Here is an 18,893-nt window from a genome sequence, read left to right as displayed (position 1 = left end):
CTAAGTAATTTAACAATTACCCATGTTTAAAATGAATTATTCTAAGCTGGAAATGTCAAATGCTTTTATTTAAATGCTTACATTTTGTTGCTTACCAAGTAGCCACCCGTCACACACTCTGCTAGCTTGTAATCTTATCCCAACCATGCAGTTTGTAAGGATGTACTAATCATTGGGTTGATCCAGGCCAACGTGCCACTACATTAGTAAGTTTTTACATCACAGATTATTTGCACGTTTATGGAATTAAAGTGCTTTTTATTCACATAAGCAAATTCCTCCTCAGATGGAGAAATGTGCCTTTATAGAAATGTGTGTGCAGTTGATCGCTCCGATTATATTAGGGTTGCATTATCGCTGCAAATTGCGCTTTAATGTTTGCCTGGTCAACCGCTTCTTAATGGGAACTTTATATAACTAGCTGACATGCAGATGATCCCATCCAAAACAGCTGGCATGGCCCAGCTCAAAGATGACTGGGATATCCCCGACCGGGCTGCCAGTTCGCTTTGAAACGAGCCAGTTGCCAGGAAGCCGAGCGTTGTCGCTGGCAATGCGCAACTCCTCGCGTTTCTCTCTCCAAAACTGGACCCAACTCAACACAAGAGGACAGTTCTTGGAAATCTGAAACGGCTTATAAGCCACTCATCATCATGGGCTAAAAAATCATAATGGTCACGGAAAACGCGCTCTCTGCGAATTCGGCCATTAGCAATATCCTCCAGTAATGCTAACGCTGCCATCTCCCAAGAACTCCAGTGCAACATTTAGTACATGTTGATATAATCTAGGCTAAGTGGAAACACGTTGAATGATTATTTCAGTAAGGCAGTGAAATTGTCTGATTAATTTACTGTTTAATTTTCTGATTAATTTACTTTATTTTACCCAGTAAGGGCTTACTACAATGTGTGCGTGAAGGATATCTTAATAGTTGTAATTTCAATGCATCACCTCTAAGTGTCGCTAATTGACGAAAACACATTAGAAACATGCGTACGCCAGAGGTGAAGGTGTCGTAGATGTACGCACTTTCTCACGTTCAAATCACATTTCGTACATCTGACCGTTTGCGTGAAACATAGCGTACGCAATGTTTTTGTGCGTACGCACCGTTCGTACATGAGGCCCCAGATCTGAGTGAAGGGACTCAGGGACGCCATGCTGAGGAATGAACTGTTCAAAAATGCACTGAGCCACCGAAACAGCTGTTTGAGTCTTCAAAGGATAAAGGTTAACAAACTTAGTGTACAGATCCATCAGGACCAGCACATAACGGTTTCCCTTGGCTGACATGGGCAGTTCCGTGAGGTCAGCAGCCACTATCTCCAGGGGTCTACCCAGCGAAATTGACACAAGTGGGGCCTGAGGACGAGGGACAGGAGAGCATCGGGCCTGGCAAGCAGCACACTGACAGTGCTGGTGAATGTCTGAGGACATGTAAGGCCGCGTAGAAGGAGCGTAAAGCCCTATCAAGTGTTTTAGCTGGCCCATAATGTCCCGCTGCAGGGTGGCCATGTGAATAGTGTAATACCTGGGGAACTAAGGAGTGAGGTATGACCACCTGCTGGATGGCAGACCGAGACGACGGGTGGTCTGTACGCCTGCATAAGAGACCATCACGTACCATGAGGCGAAGAAACTGAGACCACATTTTATGCAGGAATGGAGATGTTTTCCAAAGCTTCCACAGTGGTGGACGCCGGCCATGGTCTAACCAGTCTAGGACTGTAGCTATGTCAGGGTCACTCCGCTGTTTTGTGGACAGATCTCAGTCTGCCTGGATATGAACTAGGTTCGTCGATGTGTATGGTGAGGCTGGGATCTCAGAATGGCTGTCCTAACCCTGAGCCAAAGTCTGCTTAACACAGTCTGGGGTTGTCTGCGTTGCTATTGAAACCATTGTGGGCTTGGGAGATTCAACTGGGGATTCGGGTGGGCGGCAGGACATGGCATCCACATTGAGATGTTTAGCACCATCATGGTGCACTTTAGTCCAGTCATGGAGGTCCAGTTCAACCGCCCAACGTGCACGCCTACAAGTGTGGTCCAGATCAAGAGGGAGCTTCTTGAGACCCACTAATGGCTTGTGGTCTGTGATGATAGTGAATGGATGGAATGCCAAGTAATGGCAAAAATGACAGACAGACCAAACAATGGCATACAGCTCACGGTCAAATGTTGACCACTTCCTTTCTGAAGCAGAGAGGGTATGACTAGCAAAAGCAAGAGCATGCTCTTTACCAGTTACCTTTTGGGACAGCACGCTGCCAATAGCATGTGAGGATGCGTCTGTGTACAGCAGGAAAGGAGCTGATAAGTTGGGGAAGGCCAAGACAGGCGGTGACGTTAGAGCTTGTTTTAGGGTCTGGAAAGCATCATTGGTGGTAGGAGACCATTCAAAGGCCATGCCTTTGTGTGTAAGGCAATGAAGCGGTTTGGCAATATGAGAAAACTGCCTAATAAATCGCCTATAGTAAGAGCAGAGGCCCAAGAATGTTCTCACCTCAGTGGCTGATTGGGGCACAGGCCATGTAGAAACCTTTTCAATGTTAGCCAGATCAGGCTGGATCCCAGCACTGGAAATGTGATGGCCTAAGAATGTGACAGAAGAGCGAGCTAGGTGGCACTTGGAAGGCTTCAATTTAAGACCAGTGGCACAGAAGTGTTGGAAAACTTCTTTCAAATGCTGAAGATGCTGGGAATCTACTATACACGATAATGTCATAGAGGTAAATCAAACGGATATCCCAGTGAAGGCCATGGAGAACCAGTTCCATCAAGTGCTGGAATCTCTGCGGGGCGTTTGAAATGCCCATCGGCATCATCCTGAATTGAAACAAGCCAGAACCTGTGGAGAATGCAGTTTTCTCCTTGTCTCGTGGATGGAGTGGAATTTTCCAGTAACCAGCAGTAAGATCAATGGTGCTGAATATTTGGGCCCCAGCTAGCCTGTCTAACATGTCATTGACACGAGGAAGTGGGTGCGAGTCCTTGACTGTCACTGCGTTAAGCCTACGATAGTCTACGCAAAAACGATGAGTGCCATCTTTTTTCCGGACAAGCACCACTGATGCTGACCATGGGGCAGTCATGGCCTGGCGGTTAGGGAACTGGTCTTGTGACCGGAGGGTCGTGAGTTCAATTCCCAGACAGACCATGACTGAGGTGCCCTTGAGCAAGGCACCTAAGCCAAACTGCTCCCCGGGCGCCGGCCTAGGGCTGCCCACCGCTCTGGGCATGTGTGATCCACAGCCCCCTAGTAATCACTAGTGTGTGTGTGTTCTGACTAGTGTTGTCAAAAAAATCGATATATTGATACGTATCGATACTGAACATTCTGAAACGGTACAATACTCGTTTCCCTTAAGTATTGATTCTTTTTACATAAAATGCGCTTTCGTTTGACCCACCCAAGCTGCCGTAATGCACAGGACAGTTTGTAATGCTAATATGGCAGCTAAAGCAAACGCAGTGCTGTTGGATTCGAAGCAGATACAGATGGAAAACCGAAGGACATGAACAAGCCCGTTTGCAAGCGGTGCTTTTGGAACATTTCAACGAAGGGTGCTAAAGCCTGGTTGAGTGACCATAGCGCTCGACTCTACGCGCACCTCGCGCGAACCTCCGCGAGCGGTGGAGGCTTTATACTTTCCGCTTTGCAGTGTTGTCCGAAACTATATGTGGTAGTATAAAAGAAACACCCCTCAAAACAGGGGAATGAACACTTACCTGACGAATTTTAATGCTGCTTTGTGTTTCAGTGTGTTTCAGGTTTGAAAAGTGCTGCAATTTAGGTTAAAGTACTTGAAAATGTTGAAATTGTAACTACTTCGTTTCACAACAAATATCTGTCTGACTGAACAGTTTTCTTGTATGTTAACAAATACGAGCCTCTTGTAATTCCAGGATGAAACATGAGAGAACGTGAAGACGTTAAGATTGGGCGTTTTGAAAATAAACAACCATTAAATTATGTGATTAAAAGTGCAATATTTCGAATCATTTCGAGTATATGTATAAATATTTAACTTAATTAAGTTTAACGTGCTGGGAAATATTGGTACAAGCGCTTGAATTGAACCCTGCAAACATGACTTTGTTCATTGCGCTGAGGCGCGGCGCGCACGAAGTTACAAAATTCGAGAGGTGCACGACCTCGCGTGCGCCGCGCTTCAGCGCGATGAACAAAGTCATGTTTGCAGGGTTCATACACCTTGTGGAATTCAAATACTTGTATGTCACTTTCAAGGTCCATTTCAATATTTCCCAGCACGAGCAAAGACACTTTGTCAGACGTTCAAAAGACGTCCACTGAAAAGCCAGAATGAAAGTTTTAGCGACGTCTTTTTTAAACGTCTATTACTGCCGTTCAGTTGCAGTTTTTGCACGTCCTGACATCCAATAAAGGTCCTAGTCAGACGTTCAGATAGAAAACTCGTCATAGTCGTTCATGTTAAGTTAAAAGGTTAAGGTCCTAGTCACACTGTCAGATTTTGAACCAGTTTTGAACGTCCACCAGACATGCAAAAATGGGTCTGGACTGACCGACGTGATACAGACTTGATTTTAACGTCTTTCTGACGTCGCATGTTTGTTGGGATAAGTTAAATATTTATACATATACTCGAAATTATTCGCTTTTTTATCACATTATTTAATGGTTGTTTATTTTCAAAACGCCCAATCGTAACGTCTTCACGTTCTCTCATGTTTCATCCTGGAATTACAAGATGCTTGTATTTGTTAATACAAAAGAACTGTTCAGTCAGACAGATATTTGTTGTGAAATGAAGTTACAATTTCAAGCATTTTCAAACACAAAGCAACATTCATTTGTTTATTTATAAAAAAATTAGCAAATTAGCACCGTATCTGACTTTGGTATCGAAAATGGTATCGAATTTCAATATTTTTTAAAGTATCGTATCGAAGTTGTAATTCTTAGTATCGTGACAAGCCTAGTTCTGACTGCACAGATGGGTTAAAAGCGGAGGACAAATTTCGATTGGGGTGTAAAAATCACAATTGACAAAAATATGGCACATTTCATTTCATGGACTATGTGACTCTACAATAATACCATGCTCCAAGAGCTTGTCTATCTCCGTTTTCAGCAAAACTTGTGTGGCTGGAGATGTGCGACAGGGTCGTAACTTAATTGGTTTTTCTGCACCCGTGTCAATGCAATGGTGGACAAGGTCTGTCCGGCCATAATCATAAGGATGCGAACTGAAAATGTCAGCAAAATCGCTCAACATGCCCTTGAGGTGTGGTATTTCATCTGAAGAAAGGCACGTGTTCGACAGGTCAATAATTGGTGCTGGAGCGCAAGCTGTGTCGCATGTATTAACAACTGACACCAGTGTGTATTCATCATGAAAGCGGCCTGAGACCGAAAAAACTTGGCCCAGGGGCCATCCTCTAGTTAGCGAAATGGGGTCTGATGTGGGATTTACTACCCTAACCAATCCCTGTCCACGGATCGTGGTCAGTGTCCTAGTGACTGCTAAGTATGAGGCTGAAGGAGGCTGTGGCTCGACAATACCTACATACGAGGTAGGACCAGGTATCGTGGCCATACATCCATTAACAGAGACAGGTATTACCATCTCAGCCAAAGGGGGAATTGTGACAGGGGAGGCAGTGACAGCAGCACATTGCACTGGGACCAGGTGTTGCATGGGGACAAAAGGCACAGTGGTGTCTTCAAGTTGTATATGTGCATGAGAAATTGATAGGGTCACATTGTGTTGTGTCAGAAAGTCCCAACCTAGAATCACTGGGTGACTAGAGGATCGTACAATGTGAAACACATGGGAAAGGGTTATATCACCAATGTGCACAGGGGCAGTAAGGCAACCTAGTACATCTAACAAATGACCTGTGACCGAGGAGGCCAGGATAAAGGACTTTATCCTGGTTGGGAAGCCAGAGCAGGGATCAATTTGCGGCACTCATCAGTAATCAAGGAAAGGCCAGAGCCAGTGTCAATAAGTGCATGCTGTTCAGAGCCAAAAAGTGAAATTGAAATGTAGGGAGTTTGTGATGTATCTGCATCAGACGCCACAAAACGAGAAGGGACCTTTGGGGTACAATAAGCAGACATTTGGTCCGCAACGCCAGCTTCTAGTAGTTTACCTGACCATCGGCACAGGACGAATTGTCAGATGCATGTGGTGTGGAAAAGTGAACACGCCGTGAGGGGGAATAGTGATGCGGGCGGTGTGGCCTGTCATGTGATGCTGGGGGTGGAGAGGTGGGGGTGGAGGGCCTTGTGTACATGTTGGTGAGGCAGGTGATGGAGAACGGGCATACTGGGGCTTAGAGCTCCGTGGTGTATGTGAGTAGTAAGAAGATGAGTGTGAATGGCTTCCAGGTGACAGAGAGCGACCAGAGTACCTGTCACGGCAAAACCTGGGAGGGGAGTAGTCATCCCTCACAGAGTGCCGATTATATGCATCCTGACGGTTAGATGGAGACTGGCGAGGTCATCCAGGAGCAGCAGAGTTGGTGTCATGGGTAGAAACGCGCTGGTAATCATCCTGGAGAGTCCAGCTGGATGAACGTGGTCTGTGTCGAGGAGGTGGGGATCCATCAGTGTGAGGTCGACGCCCTCTATTGTAATGACGTGATGATGTGGCACAACAGTCAACACAGTCATGCCATTGAAGGTCGTCCTGGTCTCAATGGCATCCGCTTGTGCACGCTTGCGCAGCTGTATAGCCTGATGCGTATGCGGCAAGAGCACAGCCTGGTAGGCCACGCTGGACATCAGTCACATGGTGCGTGAGGTGGTCAAATCCGCATTGTTGCAAATGTGTTTGTGTCAAGGCGTGCAGTTCCATTCTGAGGTCCGCAATAGCAGCTGTTAATTCAGCTACTGCAGAGGGTGACATGGCACCAGGTTGTGGAGTTACAGTCACTGGCATCACAGGTGTGTGTGCTGCTACCGACAGAGCTAACTGTGCTCGTTCACACTGAGTCTCCACTTTCAATGCAGCTTCCAAAGTAACTGCACCATGCTCGTGGTTTTTAAGTTTTTTTTTTTTAAGATTTTAAGGATTTTAAGTTAAGATCCGCAGTATATACTTCCAGGGGCTCCTGTGGTCTGCGAGGGCGAGCATTTAAATGTGTTTGAAAAGTGGCCAAAAATTGTCTGTCCAAAAACCGCATTCAACTTCGCTTTAGCTTGATCATAATCAGACTTCACCTGTTCAGGCAAACTTAGCCAGTATGCGAATGCAGGACCATTAAGTCTCGCAGCTAGTAATTTTGCTTTCTCCAAATGAGCAGTTGAAACTTCCAATGCTACTTCAAAACGCTGAATCCACGAACTGAATGGCTCTAGGGAGTCACCCGTAAAGGGAGCAGGCAGTTCAATACGGAACGGAACACGTGCGTGAACTGTCTCGGGTGAGACTAGCGCTGCATGAGGCTGCAGGGAAGGAGCAGGTTGCTCTTCGTCCGCCATTTCACATTCAGGAGAGCACAAAACAAGCGGCATGTAGCAAAAACTCAACCAGTTGACTAAAAGTGCGAGAGTTAATACAACGCAATCTCAACGCAAGTCTCCCCAAAATGAAAAATAGCGCTATTTTGTTAGCGAAGGCGAGTAGTGAGAGAGAAAAAAAAATCGCCAACCACCGCTGCTACCAGTGTAAAACATACTTTTACGGAACCAGTACTCTTACCAGTTCTCGGGCCGTGGGTTATCGAGGTGGTGATTGCGGTAGCGAGATAAGTATAACAGGGGGACTGAAGAATGGATTTCAATGTATCACTTTTAATCACGAACAACTGGGAGGCTAGTAGTAGTGGTTACCGGCTAGTCCGGGTCTCCGTTCTCACTCTCCCGCTCACACTCTGTCCAACTTTCTCTCTCTCTCTCTCTCTCTCTCTCCATCTCTCTCTCACTCCTCCCACTTCAACACCACTCTAGCTCCTCCCTAGAGGCTACAAGGCACTCTACACATTTATGAACATATAGAAGGTTACATCATGCCATTACTGCTTTTACACAAATGAAGAATCAAATCAAATCAAAGTTTATTTGTATAGCGCTTTTCACAACACATGTTGTCACAAAGCGCTTTAAAGGATTTAAAAGGTTAACAATACTATGGGTCCAGAACCCTAATGAGCAAGCCAAAGGTGACAGTGGCGAGGAAAAACTCCCTATGATGGTGGGGATTAGGAAGAAACCTCGGGAGAACCAAGACTCAAAAGGGAACCCATCCTCCATTGGGCGGCCCGTTAACACACAAATTACACAAAATACAGACAAATACACAAGTCACACACAAATCACACAATCAGACTAAGTAAAGGTAAAAATGAAAGTTCTGGGTTTTGATATTGTCACTGTAAATGTCTGTTGATGAACGCCAGGCTTTCATTCCATGTCGGAGCAGCGATGCTGGTATTGTAGGCTCCGACTGCAATGTTACCTCGGAGAAAAGATACGAGATGTAGTAACTATGTAACAGATTAATCAAAGGCCAAACTAAACAGATGAGTCTTTAATCGAGTTTTAAACATTGAGACTGTGTCTGAGTCCCGAATAGAGGCAGGAAGATTATTTCACAATTGTGGAGCTTTAAAAGAAAAGGCTCTTCCACCTGCTGTGATCTTTTTGATCCTAGGAACAGTTAATAACCCTGCATCCTGCGAGCGAAGTGAACGCGCTGGGTTATATTGTTCAGTAAGTTCACTAAGATAGTCTGGAGCTAAGCCATGCAGCGTTTTATATGTTAATAAAAGTATTTTATAGTCAATACGGAATCTAATTGGCAGCCAGTGTAATGACGATAGTACGGGACTAATGTGATCAAACTTTTTAGTTTTTGTTAAAACTCGTGCTGCTGCGTTCTGAACCAGCTGGAGTTTGTTTATCGATTTACCAGAGCATCCAGCTAGGAGACTGTTGCAATAATCTAAACGAGAGGATATGAATGCATGGATTAGTTTTTCTGCATCACTAATATTTAATATGTTTCTAATTTTGGCAATGTTGTGCAAGTGAAAGAACGCTACCCTAGTTATATTATTAATATGTGTATCGAACGAGAGATCTGGGTCTATTGTGACGCCCAAGTTATTTACCTCTGCGCTGGGGGTTATAGTAAAAGAATGTAGATTCAATGCTACATTATGTATCTTGTCTCTCGCAGCCCTAGACCCAACTATTATTAATTCTGTTTTATCGGGATTTAGTGCTAGAAGTATACTCTGTGGCCATTACTGGTACTGCACATGGAATGCAGTCCATGCTAATTCGAACCACAAGGTACACGTAAAATATACAAAATGCAAACAACTTGAAGTACAAATCTATGGAGTGTTTTACACATTACAGGGTAAAACATAATTGGGGAGATATGACATACAAAATAGTGCAAATATGGCTTTTAATAACGTTTCTCAGACCCACAATTGTCCCACCTACTTGCAGAAATGAAATTCTCTTTCTGCTGCAGAAATCTTACAATGCAAAATTACCAAATAAAAGTCTCAACTCATTTATTCAGGATTTATTAAATTCGATTACCAATTTATGAACACCGTTACACAAACATTTATGTGACTTTAAGCTTACATTACTGTTTCATAATAGGAGAAATATGGGAATGAAAATGACCTGAAGTCCAGACCGTAGCGGAGCCCTGACAGGAGGCTCAGGAAAACATTTCACTGATGCTTTCATTTCTTTAATTTCTTTAAGGGAACCGTGTGTATCGGCACTGCACTGATGACACAAGTACAACTTGTGTTCCGTGTCTTAAGTCAACTTATACTGCTGAACCCAATGGACGAGAAAAATGCTTAATCTGCTCAGTGTGTGATCCTGGTAAGTCTGTTATTTCCAAGATTTTGTGTGCTTTTTTAAAAGTCTTGTAGTAAAAGGTTCAGGCAGCATGATTCCATCATAGAATAATGGATGACCTTTAATGGTGTTCTGATTGAGTCAACCATCAACACCACAGTAGTACACAGATGAAACCCACCTGACGTCTCACAACTAAAGTATCAGTCACTACTAAGAACTGTGATTGGTGAGGTAGTGTTCATGCTGTGCAGTGATTGGGTAGATAGAGGAGGGTGATGTACTGAGTTAAACTACAACACAGATGGAGTCACTACACTGTAAAAAATTACAGCCACATTAAGTTATGTGAACTCACTTCTTCTTTTCAGTTCCAATTGCCGTGGTAAGTTTAGGATATTCAACTCAAGTTCCTTTGTCTTAAATAAAAATAACTTAAAATACCACGTTGTCTTAACGTCTGGTGAGTTTCTCAGAATTGCCCAAGTTTATTTAACTTATGTTTGTAAGTTATTGGTTCAAAAAAGGAAAGTGGGAAGATTTCAATATGCAGAGATGTAGGCACCATTTTAGAATTTAGAAAATATTGGAATACTTTTTACAACTTTAAAACCATGGGAGCATTGGGCTAACCACTTTTTTACAGCGGCATAGCAATTAATATTAACAAGGAGCGACAAAACATCAACTATAGGGAAGTACTTTCAGCGGCGTAGGGATACGCCTGACTCCGGACGGCAATCTGAATGCAGCGTGATTAACCAAGTATAGTTTGGCAAGCTGGAGTAGCATTTACAACGGAACCACACAGCAGTGACAGCAGATGGGTTTTCATTGTTCAAAACCTGCAAAATTGCTCCTAACATATGTCGTGCATTGTAACACTCTATTTATCTGTTGGTGTTGAAGAATTTGTCTTTACTCTTTAGACTCTTTTAAATAATTAAACTATCGTGGCGTTGCCACTGGTGTATAGGGGTGGAGCATGGAGTACGCTACCTCCCATGAGCACTTGCGGCAGTAGGGAGTACGCGAAAAGAGTAAAAGTTTGGTTAAATGTGATAGATTATGTTATTATGTGGTTTGTTTTGGTCATACGTGTTTGTTCCGTACAGTCACTTGTGTTTATTTTAGCACTGTTAGGCTCACCGTGTTCATGTCATGTTGGAAGAGTGATGACCTGGTTTGAACAGCGTATGTAAAAGAACAATAAAAATGTTGAGTGACTGTGTGACGCTCTCCTTACTGTCTAAAAAGGAGTTATTAAAGAATTGAAGTGAACATGCAAAACATTTATTTTGGGTACACTTTTTTTTTAAAGAAAGATGTACCAACAGCCAAGGTGAAAGCTTAAATAATATCAATGTTAGAAATAACTTAAAAACATAAGCATGGTTAGCTTAAAATAATAAGTTATGTGAATATTGCTGTTTTAATAACTTGAAAGTATGTGTTAAACCAGTCAGGAATTGCAAGTTTATTTAACTAAATAGATAATTTTTTTAATGGATAAATTAAACACAGTAAGTTGTTTTAATTCAGTGCATCAAGTTGAAACAATGAATAATCAGTATTTGAACTTGTTTAACTTAAAATCTTGAGTTGTAACAAAGGTTTCCTTCAAGTTGAGTTTACTCAGCTTTTTAAGGCAGCAGGTGAACTTATGTTGCTGAGTTTAACCAACTTGAAATTTTTTACAGTGTAGAGCTGCCTCAACAAGCCAAATACAGAATTAGAGCTGCATGTATGAACATCACACATTGATAATGGAGTCAGAATGTGTTATGGTGTTTTATGTCAATGTTGTGTGTTTCCCCAGGATCTGGTTTAAGAGTAAAGACACAATGCACACGGTCATCAGATACAGTCTGTGAGCCACTGGAGAGACACTACTGTATTGATCAAGTCAGGGGCAGCTGTACACAAGCAGAGAAACACACAGCATGCAGCCCTGGACACTACATACAGCAGGAAGGTTGGTGTAATGTACCTGCTGTAAACTCATACTGTGGCACTTTTTAATTTACTGGGTAATAAGAGCTGCCACATTATTCACTCGGACCCAACAGACCTGGTGTGTGTTTGTTTTTGCAGGAACAGCCCTTAAAGACACTGTATGTGATGTGTGTACTGCTGGTACCTACTCAGATGGCTCTCTTCAAACCTGTCAGCCACATTCAAAGTGAGTTCACTTGTCCACTGTCACTGAGTCATTACAGTGATCAGCTGTGATTTTCCAGTCCTGTATTATTTTAGCTGAGTAGTTTAGAGTTGTAATATGCTGGGTGATCAAGTACTGTATGATATAGAAGACTCTACAAGTACAGTGTAAATACAGTAATGAGTGAAGAGAGGAACAGGATCATCAGAGATGCAGCTTGTAGTGAAAACTGATCTCATCAATGATTTGGGTAACAGTACAGGCTGAAATCTTAATTATATTTCAAAGACATTATATTCAGTATTACTTCATTATACTTTTGGTTTCACTCTGACAGATGTGAAGATTTGGGACTTGTAGAAATAAAGCCAGAAACCAGTTCTACTGATGCTGAATGTGGGAAGCAAACCTCTGTTGCAGTAACAGCTGGAATTATAACTGGGGTTGTGGTGGTGGTGTTGATGGTGGTGGCAGCAGTGGGAGTAGGCGTGTTTCGTAAAAAGATGTATAGGCCCGTCCCACCTGCAGGTAAGGATTTGATACTTTTCTAACTCTTAATTCAGTGTCTTTTACATGTTATTGTTAAATGATGGAACTTATTAAAATGGTATTTTAAAGGAAACCATGCTGTGCGATCATCTGCGGATGAAGACAAGTTGAGAAGTCGAGACTCTGATTGTGAGGAAGTTGTGTAAGTATTTTTTTTCTTGGTAATATGGATTGTCAACAAATCAAAACAACTATGTCTAATATATTGATGATGCTAAGATTGAGAGTCCCAGTTAAGACAAATATTACCGATCACAAGTACAGTCCCAGTTAATACACAGAGAAGATGTGTGTGCGAGACGGACGCAAGTGCTGAGTGAGATTTATTCAGGGTAAAACCATATTTATAGTTATTAAAATGGACTAGTCAGAGCACCAGCAAGAATCAATCCAGAAAACACAATGAAAGACAAACATGACAAAATAGAGAACTTGGAAATACACAAAGGTGAGAAACAGAACAGATACTGACAGACCACAATGAAGGTTAACAGTGAAGAAAAGAGGAAATACACAGGGTTTAAATGCACAGGCTAACAAGGATTAACTATACACAAATGAAACTAATGATGACTGCAAACTCTAACGAGGGGGCGTGATGACAAAAACAAGTACATGGAGAAAGAAAACAAGGAGGAAAACCAGGAAGTGACTGACAGGGAGCTGGGGATGGGGCCGATTGTTACCATGTTGTTCACGTCATGTACATAATCAGTCAGTGGCTTCAGCAGGATTGCTGCTTGTCTTGTATTTTTATTTCAGAATGTGAGAAACCGGAATTAGTTTTCTAGTTTTCATACTGAATTTAGGCTACAGTAACATTTTATCTGTGAAGATGTCACAGAAAATCAGCTCTCCGAAGTGCAACTTACCATTCCTTTATGTTGTTTTAGGTTTGACCTTTAAAAGAAGAACTGCAGCACATAAAATAATCACTCACAAACTGATCACAGAACAGAAGGACTCACAGCGGGTGCTGAGGGCTGGTCAGTGAGTAATCAGGTGTGACCTCCCACACCTGGACAGTGATTGTGCTGACTAACTAAAGACAAAAGCCAACAGCATGAGCAGACACACCACACACCCTGGACACTGGATTCACCCTCCATGCCAAAAGTGATTTGAGCTACACAACCAGCCAAGCTCTCTCCAGCATCAGAGACGAAACCATAAAGTGCATTGTGGAACCTCTCTCTTGGGTACAGGAGACAAGGAGGAGACATGGGCAGACTTTAGAAAGTCATGGTTCACTATTTTTCAGAACAAACCACTGTGCACACACACACACACACACACACAGTGTGTAGTAGTGTTGTGTTAAGACGCTTGTAGTGCTTTGATAATTGTGTTGTGTTTTAACAGCGTTAGTAATGTCTACTGATACAAATAGTGTTTGCAGCAGCTTAACACTTGTTGCACTGATTAGCATTTTATAGTGCTTAAACCTTTAATTCTAATACAGCATTAAATACAAGAATAGTTCAAGATTTATTATTGTCATTCAGCAGCACATGTACAGAATAATTAAATGGAATTATTTTCTAAGTGTAACGCGGGGATAGAGGCAGCCGGAGGCGGAGGTTGCACGTTGTGTTCTTTATTGTCCATCTCAAAACAACCAATAAAGGGCTCTAGTAGAAATAGGCTTCTTTAACACACAATGAACTGATAGCGAGTCCAGTGATGCGTAGCTCTCTCAGATGAATGTGCAGCACTGGACAACGCGACCTGTGGGCTTACAAAGGCAGAACACATAATAAGGCACAGGTATCAGTAGTGCGGTGATTGTGATCTAGGGAGTGGCTTAGTGCTAGGGGGAATGCGCAGTGTGGGTGTGTGTGTGGATGCACGCGCCCTCTGGTGGCGACCCGGCCTCCTCACCGTGACACTAAGTACTCAGTTTTCAGTTGTATGTAGCTAAATCTTTATATTCATAATTCACAATATATAATAATTATATTCATAATTATTTTTATTTGTTTTTCCTTTTCCCAAATGTAGCTATATATAAATACTGTGTATTATGATTATCAGAAACAGGGGTGACACAAATGCAAAGAGATTAATATTTATTAAACAGAAACCAACCAAACAGAACTAAACTAAACAATGAAGGGCTAATATTGAACAGGTCTGCGAAACAACTAGGAAGGGTTAACTCACATGGGAATGTAATCATAACGCACGCTACATGAACGTAAAGGAGAGAAACATAACATGGGGAGTGGCGACTAACGGAAAATAAAGAGACTACACAGACTACGGAGGAACATACTAAACCAAACTAAAGATAAACATGACCAGAGTACAACACAGTGAAAGGGAAACTAACAATACAAACTTTAACCAAGACAGACTACGCGGAGCGAGAGGTACGGCAATGAGGTGAAAACATAACCACAACGGAAATGGGAGATAAGACAGTGAACATGAACAAGAAGCACGATAAGCAGGAGCATAAACAACCAAGGCAAGAAGGTAAAGAGAGACTCACGTACACAATGACTGACGTGGAAGGCAGAGCCAGAGGGACTAAAATACACTAAGACAGGGAAACTATACAAGACACAGGTGGGAACACTGAGGACAGGGAAGTGACAGACAGAGAAGGGAAACCAATGGAATGGGGAAGCTAGGTGCGACAAGGGAGGAGGGCGAAGCTGGATGTGACACTGAATGTGTATATTTGTTATGAAATGCTGAGTGCAAAACGAATAACGAAGTCATGTTTTTTTTTAGTGAAGCGCAGACAGTGCACATTAAACAAGAACACATACACGTTTCAGACTCTAACAAAGACGAGCACAGGACGTTACACACACGCTTTATACACGTAGTCTAACAAGCACCGCGTGAATCACATTAGATTAACGACACGAGTGAACACACACACCCAACCACACCCCACATTTACATACACGGACACAGACTACGTAGACACATGCCCCAAAGGAAGGGGTCAGGGACTGTAGCGTGACATGTTAAATGTTGTAAAACATATTTATTAGGTTACCCTTTCTTTACAAACTAATGAATCTTGAGTGCATCACAGGACAACAGCCCATATTTTTTTTAAACCATTGTTTAAAACCGTTGTTTTTGTTGATGAGACACAACTAATCAGTGTGTGATTAAAACACAAGTTTAACAAGAGATGTTTGTACTGGCCCCTTATGTTTCTAGTTAGTGTGTGTGTGTGTGTGTGTGTGTGTGTGTGTGTGTGAGAGAGAGAGAGAGAGAGAGTCTGCCTGCCTGCCAGCCACACCCCCTCATATGTACAACACTGTCTCATCAGTGGTCATGGGTGTTCATAGTGTCTTGTTTCACACCATTGTTACTGTGGGTATTTAAACCCTTGTGTGTCTTGTGTTTGATGGTTGTTGATTTTCCCTCTGTGTTCCACTCAATATTGCTCTTAGGGACAGTCTTGGTCTGGTGTTTAGGGAACGAGTTTTGTGCCTGGAGGGTTGTGGGTTCGATTCCCAGGCCCTAGGCCATGACTGAAGTGCCCTTGAGCAAAACACTTAACCCCAACTGCTCCCCAGGCGCTGGTAGGGCTGCCGATTACTCTGGGCACGTGTGCACCATAGCCCCCTAGTGATCACCTGTGTCACTGCACATATGTAAACCCTCATATGACCCTTGTCCGATATAGGCAGACCTCGGTCAAGATCCAGACCAAAATTATGTCTCATGCGGACCCGAAACTGATACCAAAACAGAAATGACATCGTAAAATCTTGTTGAGCACTTTCTGGTTTACAGTCTTTAAGGTAGTGGTCATGCGTCCAAACAAACCTACAGATTAATTACATGTGAGTTTGGCTATACCACGCGATACCACAAAACCGTTATCACAAAACAATGTGAGACCGGATGGTAGTTTGTTGAAAATGTAACCTAGCGAAAGACAAAAATAAAAATAGAGAAAAACTGACAGGTGGGATGGTAAAGTAGAGAAAGAAAAGAAAGAAACAGGCGGGTAAGACGGGGAAGAACAGAGAAAACTGATCGCTGAGACGAAGAAGGAGAGGAGAAACCATTTGTTTTTTTCTAAACTCAGTCATTTGTGAACATGCATGTTGTCATGTTTTACTTATTATTTATAATTGGATAATAATAATAATAATAATAAATTTTATTTATAAAGTGCCTTTCATGAGACCCAAGGACACTGTACAATAAAATTTAAAAAAATAATAATAATAAATTTTTTTATAAAATAACAACCAATGATTACATAAACAATTGCTCACTCATGCTAGCTGATATAGATGAGTTTTCAGACTGATTTTGAAAAACGGTAATGACTGGTACATAACTGTAACGGGAGATCATTCCAGAGTTTAGGACCAGCGACACTAAAAGCCCTGTCCCCTAGAGTACGCATTTTTGCAGTTGGAACTGTTAGAAGATGTGAGTTAGAGGAGCGTAAAGTGCATGTCCGAGTATAATTCTCCAAGAGGCTAGCCAGATATGAGGGGGCAAGGCCATGACGCGATTTAAAAACAAGTACCAGTAATTTATACTGGACTCGCAACTACTGGGAGCCAGTGAAGATCCCTCAACACTGGTGTAATGTGTTTCCGAGATCTTTTATGGGTCAGTACCCTGGCTGCAGAGTTTTGAACATACTGCAGTCTGTTTAACAGCCAACTGGGGAGACCATGTAGTACTGCATTACAGTAATCAATACGAGAAGTTACAAATGCATGTATAATGGTCTCAGGAGCAGAAGAGGAAAGATACGGGCGGATTCTTGAGATGCTCTTGAGGTGGTAGAAGACATTTTTACAAATAATTTTAATATGAGGCTCAAATGACAGTGTTGTGTCAAAAGTGACAGCCAAGTTTCATAACCTAACAAATTAAAAGGATTTATGTAATAATAACAGAGCATCAAGCAAACATTTTTACATCTATGCAAATATATGTAATATTTGTAACTTGAATAAGTAATAAATTCAGAGTTATTTAATATTAAGGAGTAGTTACATTTATAAGTTACATTTGGCCCTCTCTGGGCAACGATTATGCTGATGTGGCCCGCGGTAAAAATGAGTTTGACACCCCTGATCTAGCGCTTCTGGTTTGGTTTCCTTGTCAGTTCTTCCATATATGTCTGTCCCTGGTTCCAGTCCTATTCCGGTACCACAGCCTGTTCCTGTTTCTTTGTCTAGTAGTTTTGTTTCTGCTATGTTCCCCCATCTGTTTCCAGCTCCCGGTTCTGTTTGTGGTGTATCTGTTCCATTCTCAGCTTCTGTTAACTTTCTCTTTGTGTTTTTTGAAAATTTAGGGGGGTGTGGAGGAGTTTTTCACATCTGGCTCCTCCCTCACCCGTCAAGCTTTTTTAGTCCCTCCTGTCATTTCCTTGTTTGTTCTCCATGTTGTTCTGTTTTGGTTTTCCCAAGTATTCTCAGTCTTCCATGCCCTTGTCGTTTGTATCCCCACCTTGATTATTGTGTTCAGCTGTGTCTTTTGTTTTTCGTTTACTCTTGATTTGTGATTATGCTTCTTGTTCCCAGCTCATGTATTAGTTGATGTCTGTAATGCTTAATGTTTCTGTACTTTTAGTTAGTGTTATTTGGTTCCTGTTTATTATATAATTTGGTCTGTCTTATTTGTTTGTGTTCTTCGTGTTTTACAATAGTCCCTGAATAAACCCTGAATACATATTTCCAGTCTCCACCTACCTGACGTTACACCCAGTCCTGTGTTATTACTGCAGCTCACTCTTGACATGCCTCCCAGTACATGAGTACCTTGCAGCTGATCCTCAATGCAGGTGTATGATGGGTATTCACTCTTATTAAGTTCTCACGTCTCTCCACTGCTATGTTCCCTTCACGGTGTCCCATAGCTGCCTGCAACAAATTAAAAGTTTGTTTGGCTACAAAGTCATAAATGGATCAACCCCTGCAGCTTGAACAGTCATCACCCTGCACTCTCTCTCACACCATTCCTCATGTACAGCCAGTTTTGAACCACTGCCCTCAAGAGAAAGCAACACTTGCCACAAAATGCTTTTCTGTGCTACAATCCCTGTGCTTGAATTACCTTCCAGTCTGTCCTCTACACCTGAGTGACCTTAAAGCCGAAGACCCCAGAAGCAGGGGCGGACTGGGGAGAAAAAGTGGCCCGGGAGTTCCTGACAGACTGGCCCACTATGTATATGTGTGTGTATACTGTATATGAATCTGTACAATCTATACATGGCACATAGTGTATATGATGGCGTTTATTGTCATATGGACAATATTAATTCCAGCAATAATACACATAGTGGCTTTTAAATAGTCCACCATAAGACCACCAAACAAGTTGTTAAATAGTCCACCATAAGACCACCAAACAAGT

General features: G+C 42.3%; 1 protein-coding gene across 1 annotated transcript in view; it reads left to right on the top strand.

The window, feature by feature from the left end:
• Positions 1 to 15,689, top strand: part of LOC143513153 (tumor necrosis factor receptor superfamily member 5-like) — a 53,934-nt gene extending 38,245 nt beyond the window's left edge. The window contains exons 3-8 of the mRNA XM_077004247.1: positions 9,725 to 9,850; positions 11,646 to 11,801; positions 11,921 to 12,008; positions 12,325 to 12,515; positions 12,606 to 12,678; positions 13,430 to 15,689. Of these exons, the coding sequence (XP_076860362.1) occupies positions 9,725 to 9,850; positions 11,646 to 11,801; positions 11,921 to 12,008; positions 12,325 to 12,515; positions 12,606 to 12,678; positions 13,430 to 13,442 (647 nt within the window). The 3' untranslated portion in view covers positions 13,443 to 15,689. The remainder of the gene's footprint in view (positions 1 to 9,724; positions 9,851 to 11,645; positions 11,802 to 11,920; positions 12,009 to 12,324; positions 12,516 to 12,605; positions 12,679 to 13,429) is intronic.
• The last annotated feature ends 3,204 nt before the right edge of the window (positions 15,690 to 18,893 follow it).

Source organism: Brachyhypopomus gauderio, chromosome 4 (genome assembly GCF_052324685.1).
Source record: "Brachyhypopomus gauderio isolate BG-103 chromosome 4, BGAUD_0.2, whole genome shotgun sequence".
Taxonomy (NCBI): Eukaryota; Metazoa; Chordata; class Actinopteri; order Gymnotiformes; family Hypopomidae; genus Brachyhypopomus; species Brachyhypopomus gauderio.
This window is presented reverse-complemented; position numbering and strand designations above follow the sequence as displayed.